The 22,749-nt window shown below is 48.6% G+C and overlaps 1 protein-coding gene and 1 long non-coding RNA gene across 3 annotated transcripts in view; one reads left to right on the forward strand and one right to left on the reverse strand.

Moving 5' to 3' along the window:
* Positions 1-22,749, reverse strand: part of LOC144178503 (cytochrome P450 3A24-like) — a 74,731-nt gene that overhangs the window by 19,083 nt on the left and 32,899 nt on the right. For both annotated transcript variants that reach the window (XM_077706427.1, XM_077706420.1), the window contains exon 2: positions 15,307-15,496. In XM_077706427.1, coding sequence (XP_077562553.1) covers positions 15,307-15,496 — 190 coding nt within the window. The remainder of the gene's footprint in view (positions 1-15,306; positions 15,497-22,749) is intronic.
* LOC144178519 (uncharacterized) lies at positions 959-6,387 on the forward strand. Its single transcript, XR_013324021.1, has 3 exons — positions 959-1,268; positions 3,708-3,788; positions 6,267-6,387. It is a non-coding gene; the product is annotated as an uncharacterized LOC144178519 (long non-coding RNA).

The following is a 22,749-nucleotide window of genomic DNA, read 5'->3' on the forward strand; positions in this document are numbered from 1 at the left end:
GTGACAGAAAAAAAAGGGACACAGCCAGACGAGAGCAACAAGAGCAACAACAATATCAAAATATAACCCAAGGCAGAAAAACTTCAATTAAAACACGGTTAAAAAAAAAAATCAAAGCCACTCAGCGGGTTTCGAAACTCCGCCCTTTGAATCAGTAGGCGAGTACTTAACCTCCAAGCCACCGAAACAGTACACGTTCAAGTTGTAAACCTAGGTCTAAATACTTGAGCTCACATAGTCTTGCTAAGCCTCCATTTGAGTGAATTGTTTGCCTGCGTGGATTTGACGCACGGTGCTTTTGTGCGCGCGCGCGCGTGTGCGTGTGCGTGTGCGTGTGCGTGTGCGTGTGCGTGTGCGTGTGCGTGTGTGTGTGTGTGTGTGTGTGTGTGTGTGTGTGTGTGTGTGTGTGTGTGTGTGTGTGTGTGTGTGTGTGTGTGTGTGTGTGTGTGTGTGTGTGTGTGTGTGTGTGTGTGTGTGTGTGTGTGTGTGTGTGTGTGTGTGTGCGTGTGCGCGTGCGCGTGTGTGTGCGTATGCGTGTGCGCGTGTGTTTGCGTATGTCTGCGGGGAATAATTTTTTTATCCGGCCGTTCTGTTTGTGAAAAGCCCACAAACAGTGAATGGTAATGCTTGGACGCTGAACAAAACACAAAACAGTCAATCTAGATGTAGATGACGATGATAATAACTTCGTTTGTTAATACATTTTTATTCGCTTTTGAGTAGCAACAACTTACAACAACAAAAGACGTTGCTCGCATCAAGAAAATATAGTGCCATTATATATATGTTTGCTATTATCAACTTTAACAAAATACTATAATGGCGTCTGCCTAGTTTGCTTCAGGGGTGATGATGAAGGAGGAAAGTAACTGCTAAAACTCTATGACTGCTAGATAGCCAACTGTAGTAATAAGTCTAGTCTAGGCTAGCATATATGCAGTCATTGTTATAGGTGCGCAAGAAAAGACGTGGTTTGTTCGTTGTGCGTGGTTTTGGCGGTTTGTTTTCGATTTGCTGGTGTTACGTGAATTACTACGTGCTCCTCCTGCCGTAATATTACGTGTTAGTGCTCTTGTGCCACCTGAAACATCGTGAGTGCTGGCAAAGCGTCTGTGTCGTCGCCGTACTGCGCTGCTGTAGCAAACGCACATCGAGGTCGCCATTTGACAAAATACCTGACAAGTTGTGCGTGCCTACGTGAATCAAGAGTCTCTACTGCAAGTTCCAGTCTGTCGACGCGACGTGGGAAAAATGCTGCGTGTTCTGCCGTAAGTGATTGTTTATCGTGGTGCATGTTAAAATTTTATTACGTGTTGCCGCAGTGCTGTTTTGTTAAACGTGTTGAGTATATTCCTTGGTGTTCGGCTCGCCGCGCTTCTTTTATTGTAAATTACCGGCTGCGTCGGCTTCCAGGAGCGGCGGCCAGTATGCTGTGTGAGTGATCGACCCCCTTGCCATTGCCGGCAACGAAAATATTATGCTGACGGCCCAGCGGCCGCCGCTTGGCTTGGGTGGATTCGACGCTAAAGCTTGTTGCATGAAAAAAAAGAAAAAGACAACTGCGTTAATGGTTGTAAAACAAAACGCCCACTCCCCGATTTTTTTTTTTTTTTTTAGGAGGCAGTTGACCCACAGTATATTTTTTTACAGGACGTAGGCAGCTTAGCATTGTTCTAACGGGTTGTTTTCGTTTACGGGTAAAGAAATGCAAGGAGGCTGCATTACATTTGTAGTTATAATACGTAAGAGTTGCATATACGTTGAATTTTCGACATTTAAGCATTGCTAGCAACTTTATAAGTAGTACCACATGCACAAGGTCTTTAGGCAGTGAACATTTGACCAGATAGTTGTTTAGACGTCGCAGCTTGAAAACATGCTGTTCCAGCCTGCATTGCTGGTGCAGTCACAGGGCAGCTTTCACTGTTTTAATGCAAGAAATTTGTCCACCTTCCTAAGCTCATCCAGCATCGTCATGATCAGACAGAAATTCTTGTTTGGTGGGACATTATTTGTAGCTGGCTTGCATAAATTGTGTTGACCGTAACATGTTGAGCATGGGTTAAACGTGTTGATTCTTACAAATATGCATGTGATGGGGATACAATCACGGTGCGAAAAAGATTAAACAGGGCGTGGGCTTGCCACCGTGCTCCTTCGCCATCCTGTTTTTTCGTTTCGTCAGCATTTCAACTTGCCTACCCCTTGGAGGTATTGGCACGCCGAGACGTTCACCATGTGCCTCGGAGAGAATTGTAATGGCGCCATGAAGACAAAATACAAGTTTGTGTTATTCGAAAGATTTCGTGTGGTATGGTGCCCCCAGCACTTGTCCAAATGCAAACGATGCTTTATTCACTGAGAAATTCATTAATTGAAGCTAAAATTTTGGTTTTCCCGCTAAATCGTGCATTTTCAGGGTCTGCATCACAGGAACCGACCGCTCTGCAGCCGATTGGGAAACCTTCTTTACCGTTAGTTAACCTAGATGGTGCCACCATACCGTGGCAAGCCACTTTCTGCTTTTGTTTTGTTTTTACCGTATTTAAACGTGGCTTGTTTTTGTTCAGCGAGAAAATAATCGTTTCGTGAAACATAGTGCTCGCTCCACAAATATGGTCACGTAAGACACTGTTGCTTGTGTCAATTGGCCATTGTTGTCCGAGACAACCCCAAAGCCCCGCAGTCCTGTGCAGCTAAACCAAGCATAGTGCGCGCAGTACCAACAGCAGTACGCATCGGTACTTCTATGCTTACGTGTGCTTTCCTAACCTTTACTGTTGGCCCCACCATTCTTACTACTGTAAAAAGAATGTGCCCTAAGTTTAAGCGCAAATAGTTCGTTCGGCAAGCTTATATATAAGCCTCTGCCTAATTCGTGTTTGCTGTTGCCGCCCTCCGCTAACTGCAGAGCTGGCTGGTATGACATAGGTTCTGTTGCGGGAAATGAGCTAGTGGGTCGCATGGCCATTTCCTTTGTTCCTAATTTGTAGCTTATTTGAGTGGAGTTTGTGTTAAAAATGGTGTCAGCATGATTCTAGCAACGGAATCCTTTGAATGAACCAAACTTGTGTTTTCTCTTCATGGCTCCTTTAAAAGCCGTAACCACGTTTCGCACCCTCTGGACCAGAGAATATGCTTGCCCAGTGGAAATCTGGGGCCACAGATTTCTACCACCTAGGGATATTTAATAGGCTTAGTTTAACATTAATTCAGTGTAAGGATGCTTCTGTTCCTTTAAAGTATGGCTGAAAGCCTTGTAAGGATTGTAATGTATGTACAGTGCTCACGGATTGAAACGCGACACTGCAAGCGCGTGGCCTGCGCTACATGCAGCGCCGCCAGTGGACGCCCGTGGAAGCTAGGTGTTGCATTGTGGTATACCACGAGGATGAGAGTGTTTTGACCATAAGCTTGCTGCTTCCGGTTGCCAATAAGCGGGGCAGTGGTTCCCCGCAGCTACAGCGGTGCGCTGTCAGCGACAGCGGCGTCCATGGACGGCGCTGCATGTATTGGCGGCCACGCGCTCGCAGTGTTGCGTTTCAATCAGTGAGCACTGTACTTATTTTTTAGCTTGAAAGAACTGAAGGTGCCTTTTTTGCACCTACAAAAAAGAAATTCTGTCATGCCCTGTCAGAGCGAGTATTTCACGGCATTATACCGCATATTTATGGCTTGTTTACTACTTGAACTTCCATTTTTTACAGGGCCAGGTGTTTAACATGGAGGATGTACGTTGTGAGCTACCAGAAGAATTGGCTGCCTCCTGTTTCTATCCTGCACGACCTGTAAGTGGAGTTCATTACGGCTGTGAAATGCATGAAAATCTCCATTTTGAAGGCTGAGAGAACATGAAAACATAGAAAACCATTGTGGCATTCTTGTGGTACCTTAGTGATATTAAGACATAAGAACATTGCAGAGATGGGGCAAAAAATAAGGAACCGATGAGGGTGAGAAACTTCCTGGTACCTTTCTTATTTTTTTTGTCGCATCAGGGCTGCGTCCTTGCTCCATGAATTAATTAATAACGACTTTGTCACCCTTGTTCACTGTGGTAGTTGCGTGGTACCCACAGACAGTGTGTGGGGATTTTTCTTCTACCGCCTATTACAGATGAACTAGATCTTTAGACTTCTACTCAAAAGTCATATTATGGATTACATTACATGAGTGAAACAATTCCGTGCACCCAGAAATAGAATTTAGGTGAATTCACTTCAATGCCCTAGATGCAACTTGTGCCTAGCAGTGAAAAGGGTGTATTGCGTGCCTTTTTGCCACTGTGTTTCATGTAGTGTAATGAGTCTCACTGGCCATCGTAGCCCCCCCCCCCCCCCCCCGAACAGCTATTTACTCTAGCAAATATAATGATGGTCCTAATTGTAGAAGGGTACCCTCCGCGGTGGCTCAGTGGCTAAGGCGTTGCGCTGCTGAGCACGAGGTCGCGGGTTCGATTCCCGGCCGCAGCGGCTGCTTTTCTGATGGAGGCGAAAAGCAAAAACGCCCGTGTGTACGAGATTTCGGCGCACGATAAGGATCCCCAGGTGGTCAAAATTAATCCGGAGCCCTCCACTACGGCGCACCTCATCGCCTGCGTTGCGTCGGCGCGTTAAACCCTACAATCAATCAATTGTAGAAGGGTACTCAGCAATTGAAGAAAGAGCTGTGGGGGGTTCTGGTTTGTGTATCAGACTTTGTTTGGAATATTGTTATGTAGCCACGGATAATGCAGGGTTTTTGTAAAAATATAGATTATCGGAGCAAACTTGTGCTCCGCAGTAAACATAAAAAAACACAAACCTCGAAGGAGTCAGCAAAGGGACGTGCATGGATGAGCGTTGGCGAATTGAATGCTGCAGGGTTTCTTTTGCACTCATTCATTTAGATCGAGAACATTTTCAATAAAAAACAGGAAAAGCTAGGATAGGGATCGCAAAGCAACACCCTTTCCATATCAAACAGGACTGCTGGTGCAGCATACAAAGAAAAAAGGGGAAAAAGACGGTTCCCTTAAAAAAGGATAAGATTGCAGGGTGTGGCCAGGTGCTTGTAACAAAACATTTTGTAAACAAATCAAATGGCGTGGTTGGGGGCAATATTATGATGTTTATAGTAGGAAAAACCTGCATTATTTCCAAACAGTATGAATCCTCTGTGTGCAAACATATGCAAAAATGCTTGTGTGTTTTTAGCATTTGAGTGCACGTTACAGAGTAGTCGGCTCAAGTTACTGCGGTAGCTTTCCTCATTGCTGGTAAGCATAAACCCTGAAATTAAATTTGCTGTATTCGACCGCTTTAACCCTTTCACTGTCACTGATGTCCTGGTTTGTCTTCGAATTTCTCCTCCACGGTGTCACTGACATACCGGTGCGTTTTCTGTTGTGCGTTGAAAAATTCGTGCCATGGTGCAAAGTTGGCGCACCTGCACTGTTTGTGCTATCTCAAATCTTTCTAGTAGCTTGTATTTTCACAAAGTACAGAGCGACCACGCCCAGCTTTCGCTGCTTGGGGGTCACTCCGTGCACTGTACATCTGTTGGGATGAGTGACCACGTGGCACGCGTGCAATGATGGGTGCAAGTGTGCTATCCACCACGTTTTTCTAGGGTTGTTTTTTATTTCTGTTCCTGTGTCTGCTACCCATCGACACAAGGAAATATAAGAAGTGAGGAGCCAACCTAGAGGTTGGTCAGTTCATGGTGATGTACATTTTGCTTTTTGTAAGCAAGCACAGACAAACAAACTAGACAATGCAAGTGCTGTCTCGTAAACGAAATGCACAATAAAACTGCTGCCTTTATAGGTTCCAAAGAACGCGTAGACACAAGCAACTACTTATGATGACGACTGATCAATGCCTGTCTTAGCATGTTCATGCAATTTTATGTTGCCTTCCCTGCCCCCCCCCCCCCCAATATTGCTTTGTTCCCACAGTGCTGCTGCAATAATCTCATCTCAAATGTTCTTGCGAGGCTGTATAAATGCCCGTCATGAGGCCATGAATCTAAACAGTACTTAGTTCTGGGTTGTGTTGCCTATGTAACAGTATGTCATATTTGATGTTCGTAAGCTCATTAGTTAATTTATGTGGTCTAAATTTTGTGGCTAATTTTGCAACCTAGAAGTTGTACCTTCTCTTTCAGGATACTTGGTTCAGTTTTGTATGGGAACACTCCTTTATATTTATAAGCATAACCAGCAAATGTTTGAGACGTGTTTGTTTAAACCCCTTCATATGCGATCAATGCGTTTGTCATTTCAGGTTCAAGCGTGGCAGTGGCTATCCCGTCCTGTGAGGGGTGAAGATGAGGCGACACCTGGTGTGGCAGGCGGCAGCAGCACGTATGGATCCAACCTGAATAAAATAGTCAGGTTTGCAAGAGTCGTGTGATTCATGTGATTTTCGTCAGCTTGCTCTTACAGAAACAGCTGCAGCATGAAACAGTGACTGTGGAGCTGGCTGACATTTTCTACATGCAGCTGGCTGTTGGGCGCTGTTATTTGACAGCATGCAAAGGGCACTCAAAAGGTGGAAGCTTGTGGGATACTTAGAGGACGGAAACATAAAGGATTCTTGGAGGACGCAGAAAGTCGGTGGCGAAATTTCAATACAGGGGACACACAAGGGACGAATGCGGTCTGTTGCCTTCAAGACATATAGGGGACACACAAAGGCCGTATGGTGTCTGTGTTGCCTTTGGGAGATAGACTGGACGCATGGAGGACGGAAACACACGGGACACTTGGAGTACGCAGAAAGTCGGTGGCGAAATTCCAACACAGAGGAAACACACAGGACGCACGCAGTCTGTTTCCTTCGGGACGCAGACTGTCTTTTGACTGGACATAGAAATTTTCATAAGGGGGGAGAGAAACTAGAATGGAAACCGAGTTTCGAACTGCGGTAACGAGCGCTTCTGTCACGAGCAGCTTAATAAAACCCCGCACAGCTATAGATTCATCATAGCCGCGAAAAGTATGTCTACATTATTTGCCTTCGAGTAAGGCCCACAGGGCTTTTGCGGCTATACACTCCGTACTGAGACCGATAGAGGTCGTTTGGTTTTAAAAACTGGCAAACGAAAAGTGACGGAAAAAGAAACGCTGCATAACAGATGAAAGTACGCTTAAAAATGCAGTTGTCTAAGAAAGCGTCGCCCATATAGCGGCGTAAGAAAAGCTGTGGCCACCCGCCGCGGTGGCTGAGTGGCTAAGGCGTTGCGTTCTGGGCACGAGGTCGCGGTTTCGATTCCCGGCCCCGGCGGCCGCTCTTCTGATAAAGGCGAAAAGCAAAAATATCCGTGTGTACGAGATTTCGGCGCACGTTAAACATCCCCAGGTGGTCAAAAAAAAAAAAAAAAAACTCCCGAGCCCTCCACTACGGCGAGCCTCATCGCATGAGCAGCGTCGGCGCGTTCAAACCCAAGGTGGAATCAATCAATAAATCAAAATTGTGACCGAAATACTCAGGCGTGATTAATTACCTTTTCACCCATTTGATCTAGATCTAGCCTGTCATATCTTGCTTTACCATGTATGTGCGTTTTGAATCTTCCGGTGGGTTCTTTCTGCGTCTAATATTAAATTAACGTGTTCAAATAATAACACACTGAACACGTCGGCACTGCAGTACAATGCAAGCAAAGATATTTGGTGAAGCATTACGCTTGTGCATCTACCGGTGTGCTTCCTCGTGGTGGTCTCTATACTGCTGTAGCTCTCGTGGCCTCATGGTTGTAAAACCGCAGGGTTTTCTATGTATGCTAAAAAATGCAGTCTAGCCTCCATGCTCACCCTTCTTTCACCACGCAGATAGGGTAAACTTCCGCTTTTGCAATTAGGCGGCAATGTTACAACTGAATCAGTGCAATTTCAAAAGCAAGCGCACATTCATTTGTACACGTGCTCTCCATTTTATGAGCATGTTTTAGGACAAAAGAGTAGGCGTAGGCAGATCCTGTCAATTATTCCTCACTCGGCCACCGCTGGAACTAGGGAACCGCACGCGCCGCCCTAAGCTCACTCCAAATGCCAGAGCTGATTAAACATTTTTCGCCTATCAGGTCGCGGATAACTGCGGAGCGTGGCCGAGAAGCAACCGTGCGGTTCTAGGGCTATTTCGTTAGTTGAAATGGAAGTATTAAAAAAATTCAGGGGGTTTTGTGAGGCAAAGCTACACGTTGGCTATGAAGTGCTCCGTATTGGATGGCTGTGGATTAATTTTGACCCCCTGGGGACCTTTAACACGCCCAAAAACCTCGACATACGGGCGTTTTTAAAAAAAAATCGCGCCAATCCACCCCGTGAATGTGGTTGGAAATCAAAGCTGTAAACGGCACGCATAACGATTACTCATGCGACGTCACTTAAAATCACTCACACCGCTCTACAAATAGTAAAACCAGAGAGAAGGGAAATGCACTTAACCACACCATTTATTACTTCAAAGAGATATTCTTGCTAAGGTTAAATGAATGCATGATGCATGAACGGTGTTTGGTTGAGTTGTATTGGTGTAGCAAGAGTGGAAACTTTTTTTTATAAAATCAAAGTAAGCTCCAACCCGGTGTTAGACCATCTGACTTCTCCGTCTCTGCGCCGCGGACGGAGGCGACGAGACTTGCGGCTGAGAAGGAGGAGGAAGAAATACTTCTGTTGAGATTTCTGAACGGCCCAGAGTGCAGCTTTGGGGAGTGATTCCTACTCCTGTGGGGCCCATATGCAGTCCGCGCGGCCTGTGTTCTGTCCACCCGCTGAAGCTGGGTAGGTAGAGAGGGCCTGGACAGCAGCATCTCCCATTGCTCTTGTTGGGTAGTTGACGGAAAGAGAGGAGGGTGCTCCGGGCTAAAATTGCACACCCCGATTACGGGGCGGAGGATTCCTACTTCTGAGAAAAATTTACATTCAGCGTCGTAGCGATTCGGATGCATTACGTGAAGACGCGTAGGCTGTGGGAAGGAGCCCGGATTGTATGAGCCGTGGGGTAGTTGTTCTCTGGAAAGGTCAGGGTAAGGCGAAGGTACGGTCTTTCTCAGAAGGCGATAATGCTGGATTATCTCCCTGGACGTGATAAGCAGGTGACTGTCCTCATGCAGCTCCATATCACGGGAGGTAAAACCGCAGGCTTGTTGGGTGGGCGTATTTTTTGCCCTCCATTGAAGCGTGAGGTGGTGTCCAGATGAGCTGAATGGAACCGTTTGGGGAGTGGTTTTTTAGCACGCACAGTGCAGGTGAGGACACCCAACCCGACTGGTAATTCCAGTAGGCTTGCTGGGAATCGGTGACTACCCTCCGAACCCCTGGTTGAGTGAGAGCCAAGGTGATGGCTGCCTCTTCTGCTGCCGTCATTTGTTGGGTCCTAAGCGAGGTACACGCAAGTAGGTTGGTTCTGGAGGTAGCCACGATGACGGCGTGTTGCTGCCCTCGATGTTAGGAGAAGTCGGTGTAGATAACTGCATGAGCCCCACTGAGGGTGGTGTTTAGCGCTTGAGCCCGTGCTTTTCGCTGACCCTCGTCATGTAAGGGGTTCATATTTCTAAGCAAAGGGAGCATCTTTAGTTTTAGTCGCCAAGAGTCTGGGAGTACGTCAAGCGGAGTGACATTCTGGGCTGCCCAGCCAATCCGGTGAAGCAAGCGGTTACCCACCGCAGTTCTGAGTCGGACCTTCTGGTTAGAAAGATGGCCTTTTATCAGCTCTTCCACCGTGTTGTGGAGCCCGTGCTAAGCAGCCTCAATGTGGACGCACTCATGAGAAGACCAATGACCTGCTCAACCGCCTTTCTAATCATTATATAAAGCATCTCTATGTCTTCCTCGTCGAGAAGAAGATAGGGGTTTGTCGTAAGTAACTCTCGAGAGGACAAAAGCTTCAATTAATCGAAAGGTACCGGATTCTTTTAGGCCTCGCTTCTTGGTGGCAACTCGCGTGATCATGTGTATGATTAGATTAATGCTGTTTTTGAGGCGCTGCAAGGAGACGTCACTCTTGGTGTTGGCGTGGAAATGTAGGCCCAGGATCTTGATGCTGGGGTTTGGAGTGATGGCCTGGTCATCAAGGAGTATTTGAATGTATTCTTTGATTTGGCGTGAGGGCGGACGACAAGGAGCTGTGTTTTTTTACGTCAACACTGGAGGCCGCAGGCTTTAGCACATTGGCGTACTAAAAGTGAGATTCCATGGATTGGTGTGAGCTTCCTTTAATTTTTGTAACTCTTAGCACATGAGCAAGGTGCGCACAGGGCCGCTAGACGGGCGTGAGTGGTCGTGTGACGCTTTCACGTGGCATTCAGCGAGAAGGCAGGGGGTAAACCTGTAGATGTGCTTGGTGAGTACACCATTTGTCTTCCCGTGGTCGCGTGGGCTCGTAGCTGAATCGGTAAGACAACGGGCTCTCGCTTTGTTAGTCTATTAGTTCCAGGTTCGATTCCCGGCGGTGCCATATTCCCAATATTTAGCGCAAAATAAAACTAAGGCACGTTTTAGGCAAAAGATTAACTACTTAATCATTAGCACCCGCGTTCTGTTAATGAAGAATACACGTTCGGTTTACTTTTGCGATGACAAATGAAAAACCAACGGTTAGAAATGCGGCCAACAGGCTCCATCTCGTGCGAGAGAAAAACCACACAAAAAAGAACAGATCTTCCACTCGTGATTTTGCAAGCCGAACAAGAAACAAAGAATAAAGAAAAAAATCGCGCCAATCCACCCCGTGAATGTGGTTAGAAAGCAAAGCTGTAAACGGCACCTATAACGATTCCCCCTGCGACGTCACTTAAATTCACCCACATCGCTCTACAAATAGTAAAACCAGGGAGAAGTGAAATGCACTTAACCACACCATTTATTACTTCAAAGAGATATTCTTGGTAAGGTTAAATCAATGCATGATGCATGACGGTGTTTGGTTGAGTTGTATTGGTGTAGCACAAGAGTTGAAACTTTTTTCATAAAATTGAAGTAAGCTCCAACCCAGTGTTAGACGATCTGACTTCTCCGTCTCTGTGCCGTGGACGGAGGCGACGAGATTTGCGGCAGAGAAGGAGGAGGCGGAGGAGGAAGAACTACTTCTATTCAGATTTCTGAACGGCCCAGTGTACAGACCTGGGGAGTGATTCATTCTTCTGTGGGGCCCATATGCAGTCAGCGCGGCCTGTGTTCTGTCCATCCGCTGAAGCTGGGTAGGTTGAGAGGGCCTGGACAGCAGCATCTCCCATCGCTCATGTTGGGTAGTTGACGGAAAGAGAGGAGCGTTCTCGGGGCTAAAGTCGCACATCCCTATTACGGGGTGGAGTGTTCCTACTTCTGAGCAAAATTTACATTCAGCGTCGTAGCGATTCGGATGCATTAAGTAAAGACACGTAGGCTGTTGGAAGGAGCCCGGATTGTATGAGCCGTAGGGTAGTTTGTTGTTCTCTGGAAACGTCAGGGTAAGGCAAAGGTACGGTCTGTCTCAGAAGGCGATAATGCTGGGTTATCTCCCTGAACGTGACAAGCGGGTGACTGTCCTCGTGCAGCTCCATAGCACGGGAGGTGAAAGCACAGGCTTGTTGGGTGGGCGTATTTGTTGCCCTCCATTGAAACGTGAGGGGGGGGGGTCCAGATGAGCTGAATGGAACCGTTTGGTGAGTGGTTTTTTTAGCACGCACAGTGCAGGTGAGGACACCCAACCCAACAGTTAATTCCAGTAGGCTGGCTAGGAATCGGTTACTACCCTCCGAACCCCTGGTTGAGTGAGAGCCAGGGTGATGGCTGCCTCTTCTGCTGCCGCCATTTCTGGGGTCCTAAGTGAGGTAGACGCAACTAGGTTGGTTCTGGAGGTAGCCACGATGATGGCGTATTGCTCCCCTCGATGTTTGGAGGCGTCTGTGTAGATAACTGCATGATCCCCACCGAGTGTGGTGTTTAGCGCTTGAGCCTGTGCTTTTCGGTGACTCTCGTCATGTGAGGGGTTCATATTTCTAAGCAAAGGGAGCATCTTTAGTTTTAGTCGCCAAGAGTCTGGAAGTACGTCAATCGGAGTGACATTCTGGGCTGCCCAGCCAATCTGGTGAAGCATGCGGTTACCCACCGCAGTTGTGAGTCGGATTTTCTGGTTAGAAAGATAGCCTTCCATCAGCTCTTCCACCGTGTTGTGGAGCCCCGTGCTAAGCAGCCTCAGGTGGACGCACTCATGAAAGGACCAATGGCCTGCTCGACCGCCTTTCTACTCATTATATAAAGCATCTCTATGGCTTTCTTGTTGAGAAGAAGACAGGGGGTTGATGTAAGTGACTCTCGAGAGGACAAAAGCTTCAATTAATCGAAAGGTGCCGGAATATTTTAGGCCTCGCTTCTTGGTGGCAACTCGCCTGATCATGTGTATGGTTTGATTAATGCTGTTTTTGAGGCGCTGCAAGGAGACGTCACTCTTGGTGTTAGCCTCGAGATGTAGGGCCAGGATGTTGACGCTGGTGCTTGGAGTGATGGCCTGGCCATCAAGGAGTATTTGAATGTATTCCTTGATTTGGCGTGATGGCGGACGACAAGGAGCTGTGATTTTTTACGTGAACACTGGAGGCCACAGGCTTTAGCACAGTGGCGCACTAGAAGTGAGATGCTATGCACTGGTGGGAGCTTGCTTTAATTTTTGTAACTCTTAGCAAATGAGCAAGGTGCGCACAGGGCCGCTAGATGGGCGTGAGTGGTCGCGTGACGCTTTCACGTGGCATTCAGCGAGAACGCAGGGGGTAAACCCGTAGATATGCTTGGTGAGTACACCAACTGTCTTCCCCGTCTTTGCGTGTGCTCGTAGCTAAATTGGTAAGACAACGGGCTCTCGCTTTGTTGGTCTGTTAGTTCCGGGTTCGATTCCCGGCGGTGCCAGTAAATTCTTTTATTTGTTCGCTGGAGTTTTCTGGTGACACCAACGGTCGCGAAAGAACCCTCGGGGGGTAGAGGTAAAAAGCTTTGCTTTAAAAAAGATGCATGATGTCGTCACAAATGGTGCGTGAGGAGTGCGAAGGCGGGGAATTCGAATTACATTGAACAAACGCATTAAATTCCTCACGAGAAAATCAAGAGAGGAAGGGAAGAGCTGAGACCAAAGGAAGAGTTACGCGAAAGCGGCCACCGACAACTATCGTTTTTGGACGATATTTGCAGTGAAGCCTGCAAATACACCGGTCAATTTCTGTATTCAATCTCCTGATGATACAAGTCACAGAGAAACTCAACCAGATCGAGGGAGTCGAGCACACAATCTACGCGGATGACATCGCGCTGTGGGTTTGCGGGGCAGCGATGCCCACGTAGAAGCAGCCCTACAAACAGCCGTCGACGCAATTGAAGACTGCCTCGAGGATACGGGACTTCAATGCTCACCGAGTAAGTCCGAATTCCTGCTGTACCTCCCGAGGAACAGATACCATAGGAAAATAACTAGTAGAGAACACGAGAAAATCCAAATTAGAACCAAAGCGGGGACGGTGATCCTGAAAGTAGAAACATGAAAGTAGAAAAAACTGCGCGTAAAAGACAGGACCGCGACAAGTAGACAGGGCATGCGCAGTAGACGATCCTGTCTTTTACGCGCAGTTTTTTTCTACTTTCATGATGCTGCACCAACTAGCCCAACAACATGCTGTACTAGGGGACGGTGATCCCGATGGTGAACAGAATCAGAGTGCTCGGGATGACCATCGAGGACAACTGAAGAAACGGAGACACCGTCACCCGCCTCATCGGCAAAGCAGCAAACGCAGTAGTGAGGCTCCTCAAAAGAGGAAGAGTGGCATGAGAGAGGAAAGCCTCGTCAGACTAATTCAATCATTTGTGGTCTGCCACATTGGGCGCGTGGCGGCTTTTCACAGACGCAAGAGGAGGGAGGGAAGAAATCATACGGAGAGCCTACAAGACGGCCCTGGAACTGCCGGAAACCACAAACACGAACCGGCTACTGCAATTGGGCGTCCACTATACACTGGAGGAAATAGCCGAAGCTCAGCGCGCAGCCCTGATTGAAAGACTGTCGATGACTAAAACACGCAGAAAAATCCTAGACAAGCTCGGTATACGATACCACGACCAACAAGGCATTAAGAATCCGATACCAGGAGAAATAACAAGCGGCTACAGAGTTGACCCTATCCCCAAGAATGTGCACCCGGAATACAACCAGGGAAGAAGACATGCGAGTGCCAAGGCACTCATAGACCCAAATGCCGGCCACGAGGGCGTCAGATATGTGGACGCGGCCGAATACGCCGGCCGCAAAGGCTTCGCCGTAGTGGTGGTCGACGCCAACGGGAACACTCGAGCGGCACCAGCACCCTAAGCACTCAACCAGAAGAGGCCGAGAACATAGCCACCACCCTGTCCATCGGGACTGCCAGACGGTCCTTAGCGACTCCAGGCAAGCCGTAAGGAACTGTGCCAAGGGCAGGATCGCGCCGGCGGCGATCCGCATACTACAACAAGCAAGAAAGGACAAGAACGTCCATATCAAGTGGTTTCCGGCGCACGGAGGAAAGGCGTCGGAGAGAAACGGGAACCACAACAAGACGGCAAACGCCGCGGCGCGAGAACTAACCGACCGCGACCGCAACGGCTGTCGACTGCTGTGGTTCAGCACCAAAGATCGCATGGTGAACTACAACGAGATGACGAAGTCCTTCAGACTGAGCCGCAGGCTTCTCCCACCTCCCTGTAAAGGGCTGGACAGCGTCCAGGCTGTTTTGCTCCGACACATGCAGACGGGCACCCTACCCAGTCCAGCGTTACTAAACAGGATGTACCCCGAGACATACCAGAGCGACAAGTGTGCTGCCTGCCGCCGGGAGACGGCAACCTTCACGCACATGCGGTTGGACTGTACCAAGAACCCCAGCGAAGCAAAGTCAGGAAGCATACCGCCGCGACGATGAGTGAAAACTAAGAACAACCACTTCGGGCTGTCCAGCCGGCCCTCGAGGCACTGGCCAGGCAGGGGCTCCGCGAACCGGTAACGGCAAACGGGGATCCACGCCGGGAGCCTGCCCCGAGGATGGCATAGGGCTCAGTCTACACGCGTGCACGCGTACTGCAGGCACCAATAAAGTTTGTCCAATCCAATCCAACCCCCTCCACCAAATGGCCGGCGTGGTCCGAGTTAAACCAGCGTCCTTACACTCAGCAGAATAACGCCTTAGTCAGTGAGTCACCACGGCGGGTGTAAACCAACCAAACAGCTTCCCCTGTAGCTGATGGTCACTCTGAAAACAGACAACAAAGAATAAAGCTGTTTCGATAAGTGACCAAGCATACATGGATGCCATTGGACGTACCTGTGAGGCAAAGCAGGCTACTCTTGAACGGCTCCACCATTATGGGCATCGGGGGACGGTCCCGGAACAGGTTGCACTGCTTGATGAAGCACTCCTTGATCATATCCGGGTCGGTGAGGACCACGTACGGGACCTCCCCGTAGAAGAAGCCGAACACCTTGCCGTATTTCTGGATCCACTCGCCCATCACCTGACGAGGAGGAAAGGGGCACTTGGGCTATGGAGGGGCGCCATAGACGGGAGGCCCTATGCGGGTCCTCAACTTGGGCGAAATCGAGTGTACGTGGCGATTTTCGCACTTTCCCACCACCAAAAATGCGGCCTTGGGGGCCTGCAATCGAACCCGCTACCTCGTTTGTAGCAACACAGTAGCATAGCCCCCCGACGCCTCAGCACGCTTCGGTGTACTGAAAGTTCCAGAGAGTCCAGACTGTTTGTTATTTTGGTGCGCAGAAATTAAGCGCCCACTGCTGTGGTTTCACGTCGTCGTCGTCCCTCGTAGTAACCGAGCGAACGCTGGGAACACCGATGAGAAACGAGATACAACGAGCAGGAAAACTGAGGCGGAAAGTGTGCCGAAAGTGAGGTATAGCGATGCGGGGCGAGACGCTCCCCGGCGGCGACGCGCTGCGAGGTAACCGAGAAAACGAAGAGGCCACTGAAGATACGGCACGCACGAAAGCGGAGGATGCAAGTATGGCGAAAGTGCAAGGGAGGAATGCGGAGGAATGCGCAAGACATGGACCCCCCCGTGCGTTCGGTGGTGCAGCGAAACTTCCTGAGACGCAGCCACCCAGAAGGCCGCAGTTCTCGTAACGCACAAATTTCGCATTTCGCATTACGGAGTATCGTAAACATCAGCCATTGTATCAATATATACATGGTGATCAAAGTTAGGTCGACAGGTTTTTTTTTTAATTAGGCGCTTAGATTTACATGAAGACCACCTCTACAGTGAGGTTGTGAGCCCAGGGGGACACATAATTAGGAGGTAAATATTGAGGAGGTGAATAATTGACTTAATTAACTAAAATTGATTAACTAACTTTTTAGTGGCTACAGTAACCAGGAATGTTTGTATTTCAAAGTTAAAAGCAATCGTGTTTCGAAACAGTTTCATTTGGCAGAATTATTCTAGCGCGTCCGTACTCCGAGATATCGAACTGAGACATTTAATTGCCGCTCGAATGATTACGCATGCTAGAAGTCAAGACGTCAAGTCAAGGGTGCCAGTTATCACTTTTGCCTATGCAAAAGTGATAACCCCGTTGCCGAACTAACCACCGTACACAGCAGGCAAGTCACAGAAGGAAGGAGCTTTGTGCCGGTACAGTCAAACCTCGATATATCGAACACGGGTATATCGAATTATTGCCTATATCGAACACTTTCTATATCACGCGGAAAATCACATGCATTTTTAATTTTTTATTTCGAACTGGGGCGGACATGAATTGGGTGTATCGAACTCCGCCACCCCAGAATGCCCAGACCGCTCGCGCTCTATTGACAGACAGCGAGCTATCCCGCAGTACCCTCGAGGATAGCGGTGGCGCGATGGGCGTTCCCGACTGCTGCACATCCGTTGCGCCGAAGCAGAATTGGGCGGTGCAAAAGAAGAATGCGAGCTTGAAGAAACCTGGGGTCAGCTGGAGCGCTTTTTGGTGCTGAGCCACGAAGCATGTGCATTGATGACTTTGTTGGCGGTGACGACAGCACCGGAACGACGGCGGAGTTGACGGATGTGGAGATGCTAGCGGACGTTACTACTGAGCGCACAAACGAAGACGCTGCCGAGGTTGTACCCGCAAGCGCTGATAGTGCCCCGCTCCCGACTTCGACCGAGGCTTCAGCGGTTTTGGGCCTACCGCACCGGTACTGCAGCGCTATAGAAGGCACCGGCTTGTCGCTTGTGGAACGTATGGACTACGTTGAGGAAGTCGTGTATGACACGCCAGGCTACCCTGCTGCAGTACTTTCAGCCAAAATAATAAATACTTTGAAGCACCAAGTGAATGTTTACTGCACAGTTCGCTCATTTGGTGATTTGTACCAGTTTATGACGCGATTTTTACGTGATTTTATATATCGAATTCTGGTTATATCGAACTATTTCGCGGGCACCGCGCTGTTCGATATATCGAGGTTTCACTGTATAGACTGTCTTGCGTGCGTAATCATGCCAACGGCAATTAAACTTCGCAGTTTGATATCTCGGAGTACGGATGCGCTAGGACAATTATGCCGAATGAATCGACGTAGAAACACGATTGCGTCTAACTTGCCAATACAGACATGCCTGGTTACTGTAGCCCCTAAAAAGTTAATAAAGAAGCCACCGAACTCAATAATTCCCTCCTAATTATGTGTCCCCCTGGGCGCATAACCTCACTGTATAGGTGGTCTGCACGTAAAAATAAGCGCCTAATTTAAAAAAACACCTGTCGACTTAACTTTGATCACCCTGTATAATGTAGTTAAAGCGTTACGCATCAAGCGTTGCAAACAGGCGGACAGACAGACGGGTTTCATCGTTCAGTCTACTTCAAAATGACGAGCCATTTTAAATGGCCGTAGTGAGCCTGGCCCAAAGATAGTGAACGGAGTGAACGGATTGAAACGGAGTGAATGGATAGTGAACGGAGCTTACTTTCATTTTTTTATTGAGAAAGCACAACACTGCATTTAATTCGGCATGCTGAACTGCATGGGAGTTCTTCTACGGCTTTGACAGTAGAATCAGTCTAATGAAATGTCGGCTCTGAAATTATATAACACTGATCCCGTGGACGCGGGTTCGGTCCCTGCCGGGAAGCCCGCTTTTCTGATAACGACGAAAAGCGAAAACACCCGTGTGTCGAGGTTTCCGTGTGTCGAGAAGATCCCCAGGTGGTCAAAATTAATCCCAGAGCTGTCCACTGCGGCACGCTTCGAAGCCGAGGTGTAACCTCGGGTCCTTAAGTCCCTTAAATTTGAAAGAAAAGGAAGCTCCGTTCACTATGCCATTAGGCCACCCTCATTGCGGCCGTTATAAACGCCTCGGCATTTTGATGTTGGCTCAGTGATAAAACCCGTCCGTCTGTCCGCCTGTCTGCAAGGCTTGATGCGTAACCCTTTAGCTGCATTATATATATTGCCACGAACCATGTTTTGGGTTTGTTTGTTCTGTTTCTGCCGAGAGGCTGCGCCGGGCTATGTTATCTCTGTTATCCGTGGGCCAGCGCATGTTCTATTCTTTATGCCGCACCTGTTATCTCCTTTGATAGAGAGAGTGTCGTGAACTAGCGTCACCAGCCTGGAATAATATTGTATGATCTACCATGTTCTGCATGGAATTCGACTGTTCGAGAAGACCTCGCGTCGAGAGATAAATGACCGCAGAGCAGACGCCGCCGCATTCGACTCACCGATGCTCTCCTGGGCAGGTCACTTTGTTGACTGCTGCTTCGCCACCTGTGTATGCTTTGAGTTGTTAGGGGAGCACAAGTTCGATCCAATAAACGTGTTTTCCTTCAAGACAACTGCGTCGTCTTTGGCTTCGTGACAATATTGATAAAATGGCTGATGATCCCTAACGCGAAATTTGTGCGCAGCTAGAACTGGGGTGGTATTCGTGTAACTGTCCCTTTTGAAAACGTCCCTTTTGCGTCCCTTTCGTCGTGACGTACTTCCGGTTAAGCACTGGGATTTGGCAGTAGGTTTGCCGCACTTGCATTACGTCACTTCCTGTTGTTTGCTTTTAGCCAATCAGGGCTCGCTAAAAGGGACACTTCTGAAGTGGACGCAACAGGGACAAAACTCGAGAATACCGCCCCTGCAGTCTTCTCGGTGACGGCGCATTCATGCCGCGCCTCAGAAAGTGATAGCCGCATCAGCGAACGCACGGAGAGGGCCATGTCTTGCGCAAACCACTGCATACCGCCCTCACACTTTCTCCACATTTTCATTCTCCGTTTCCCTGCTCGTGGAATCTCGTCTGTCTCCGGTGTCCACTTCGTTCACTAGGTTATAACGAGGGACGACGGCACCGCGGAACCACAAGAGCGGGCGCCTAAGTGCTGCGCACTAAAAATAAACGCATCGTGCAGAAAAAAACAGTTGTTATAACTAATAATTGGAGGTATTGAGATTACAACCTGAAAATTGAGCGTCTTGATTGATTGATTTTGCGGTGTAAAGTGCCGTAGTGGAGGGCTCCGGTTTAATTTTGAGCGCCTGGGATATTTAACGTGCGCCGAAATATCGACACACGGGCACTTTCGCTTAGCGTCTCAAACTCAAAAGCGGCCTCCGCGGCTGGGACCGAACCCGCGTCCTCGGTCTCAGCAGCAGAACGCCACAGCCACTGAGTTACCGCGGCGGGTTACCGTAGGCGTCTTACCCGCTACAATGCTGTCCCTTTCCGTAAGCGGCACAGAAAAGGTGAAGGTCTGTCGCGTTGCCCGCCAAATGTGGACGCGCGGTTCATGAACGGCAGGGTGCAAAGCAGAGGCATACTTTACTACAATCCCATTCTTCTGACTCTGCACAACCGTGCACATCCCCATCTTCGCGCCATTACTGTAAGCTTAGTACGTGCGCTGATCTAAACTGTTCCCTTTTTGATCACAGTGGTGCGCATGGGGCGAATGGCAGGTATGCGGTGGTGTAAAGGGCCACTGCGTACTGTTGGTCACCACACTGTCCGCTCACTGATGAAGCACGAAGACGCGTGTCGGCTGCGAAATCCACAAATGAAGGAGGTACTGATTGCCGCGGCTGCTGACAGATCTAAAAAAGCGGAAATGAGGTCCCCTCAGACAACGCGATGCAACAAGGAAAGCCTCGGAACAAGCAAGAGCTTAAATACCGAGCGTCACCGTGAACGAAGAGCTCAGTTGGGCGAGAACAAATCCAGGTAAAACGCGACAGCGGTGATGAATGTCAATGACACCGTCGGCAATGTGCCGCGACAGTCAAATCCCGAGCCCCTCTTGCAGAACTGGGTGCCACCACGCGCCGCGGTGGTGCACGTGCCACCGTTGAATCACCGAGCGCCTCATTGCTCCTCGGATATCCTTCACGTCCATAAAGCAGGCTTTGATACGAAGAGTGGGGTTTTGTGGGCCAAATAGCGGACGTTGCAGTTGACGCAAACGGGATGGCCCTTTCCCTTCCGCGCAACAGGTGTCAGCACAGTCACATGTTTACCAGCCGTTTAAATAGCTCCCGTAGCAGTTTCTTCTTTGGCTTTTTTCTACTATGCGCCTGAGAACAGCAGGCCATTGTGCTTATAGTCACCGCCGTGATCTTCGGAGACCACCGTACACGTAATTTACAAAAGCCTTCAATCTTAGAAAGTTAGCCCGGTGGGTAGCGAAGTCACTTACTAAAAAGGAGTTTTTATAGTGTGAAGTGGATCTGTAGACAAGGATTGCTTTTTTTTTACAGCGCAGAGGGTATGGTTTACACGAGACTTCGATATCAGGGGAGTGCTCTTCTTATGAGCGGCAGCGACGGCATGCAGGTTTTGGCGCAGATTTTCATTTTCGCCCGGTGGTACGAAACATTTGGTGATTGGCGGCGGAAGGAACGACACGGGAAGAAAATCGACGAACAGACATACCTCGCGAGATTTGAAAACACACGGTTTTGCGGGACGGTCGAAATTTTAACTGAAATTGATTCGTTTCTCGGTGAATAAAGGATAATAAAGGATCGTTTGCTTCCGGGCAAGCACTGGGAGCACTATAAAACAGGAAATATTTCGAATAAAACAAACTTGTCTTTTGTCTGCATGGCCCATTTAGGGCTCCGCGTACCAAGCTGAGAAGGCCAGCGGTCTTGCTCGCTGCGAGTGTGGCATTTCAGGCACTGGACGGCCTGGTCAGAAATCTAGTGGAACCTTTTTACAGCGAAGCGCTCTTGAAATAAGTTTTCACCAAAATTGCGTGCTTCTGTCACGTCGCGTCGGCAAACAGTCGCACATGCTCTCTCCAGAGCTAGAGTAATATGCTGTGTAGCTGTCAGTATAACATAGATATGTTCGAAAAATCTGACTGAAATTGGCCGCTAAGACGAATTTATCAATACGTCGAGTTTCATTGACTTTCTGAAAATAATTCACAGGGAAGTTGCCAACGTTACAACAACGTTGCCAGCAGAGTTACAGAATGCAGCTGTAACTCGAGCTGTATCAAAACTATTCTAAAACGCATACCCTGACAATTAAGCGCTAAGACGACTCTTATCATTACGCCTGTTTTCGTTTATTTGCCGCAATTTCAACTTTGAAGTTGTAAACGCTGCTGAATTCCTGTCTGCTATCACTACATACCCGTCGTACCAAGGATATGGCTGCAGAAAAGGGTTGTAAGGATTCATAAAAAGGGTTGTAATAGTTGATAAAAATTTTCAAAAAAACACGTGAGAAATAAATTAAAATTGATTCTAATGAAGTTATGCGTACGTGTCTTTATTCGATCGATGCAGTAAGCCACCATACATCACTCGGTATAGTTATCCTCCAATACAGCTTCGCTGGTCCAACATTTTCACAGCAGTGGAATGGTTCTAAATTGTTTGCTCTTTCATTGTGAGGGACAATCGCCTGTTCCCTAATTCATGACCGCTCATTCCTTCCCTAAGCATTACACCTTTCATGCACATTTCCGTGATTCATTGAACCCAGCGAACAGACTGGTTTTAGCAAAGGTTACGTTACAATAGATCCCATTCATGCGATCGCCCGGGTAGTCTATAATTCCCCGGAAACATACTCAGCCTATGTGCTCGCTCAATGACTGTCCTGTTTTCGTGCAAGGAGCTTAATATATTCCAAGTTTCTGCCGCATATTTCTCCCCAAGAACCTTGCATTGCTTGCATATTACCTTTAATGACACACCCGCCGCGGTGTGTCACCCACCGCGGTGTCACACCCACCGCGGTGTGTCATCAGTGGCTAAGGCGTTGCGCTGCTGAGCACGAGGTCGCGGGTTCGATTCCCGGCCGCGGCGGCCGCTTTTCTGATGGAGGCGAAAAGGAAAAAATTACACCATCTTCCCGAGGTGAACCATGGGGTGATGCGGAGCGAGTACTGCTGCTCGCTCAGATACTGTTGCTCAACGTTGTCGTTTCGAAGCGGTTTCTCGTTGTCGTAGTTCAGGTTCCGCTGCTCGACGTTCACGAACCACCGCTGCTTCACGTTGTCGTAGTTCAGCATCCGCTGCTCGACGTTCACGAACCAACGCTGCTTCACGTGCTCGAAGTTCAGGTACTGCTGCTCGACGTTGTCGTTTCGAAGCGGCTTCTCGTTGTCGTAGTTCAGGGTCTGCCGCTCGCTTCAAACGTTTACGTTCAGCGTCGCGTGCCCTTCGCTTCGCAGCTTTGTCTTGATTGGAAGTAACGTTGCTGTGTGCGTTTGTACTGATGCTAGTATGAGGTTGCGTCAGCCCACTCGCAGA

The sequence above is a fragment of the Haemaphysalis longicornis genome, unplaced genomic scaffold (assembly GCF_048455015.1).
Source record: "Haemaphysalis longicornis isolate Haplotype H1 unplaced genomic scaffold, Haemaphysalis longicornis Haplotype H1 scaffold_1, whole genome shotgun sequence".
Taxonomy (NCBI): domain Eukaryota; kingdom Metazoa; phylum Arthropoda; class Arachnida; order Ixodida; family Ixodidae; genus Haemaphysalis; species Haemaphysalis longicornis.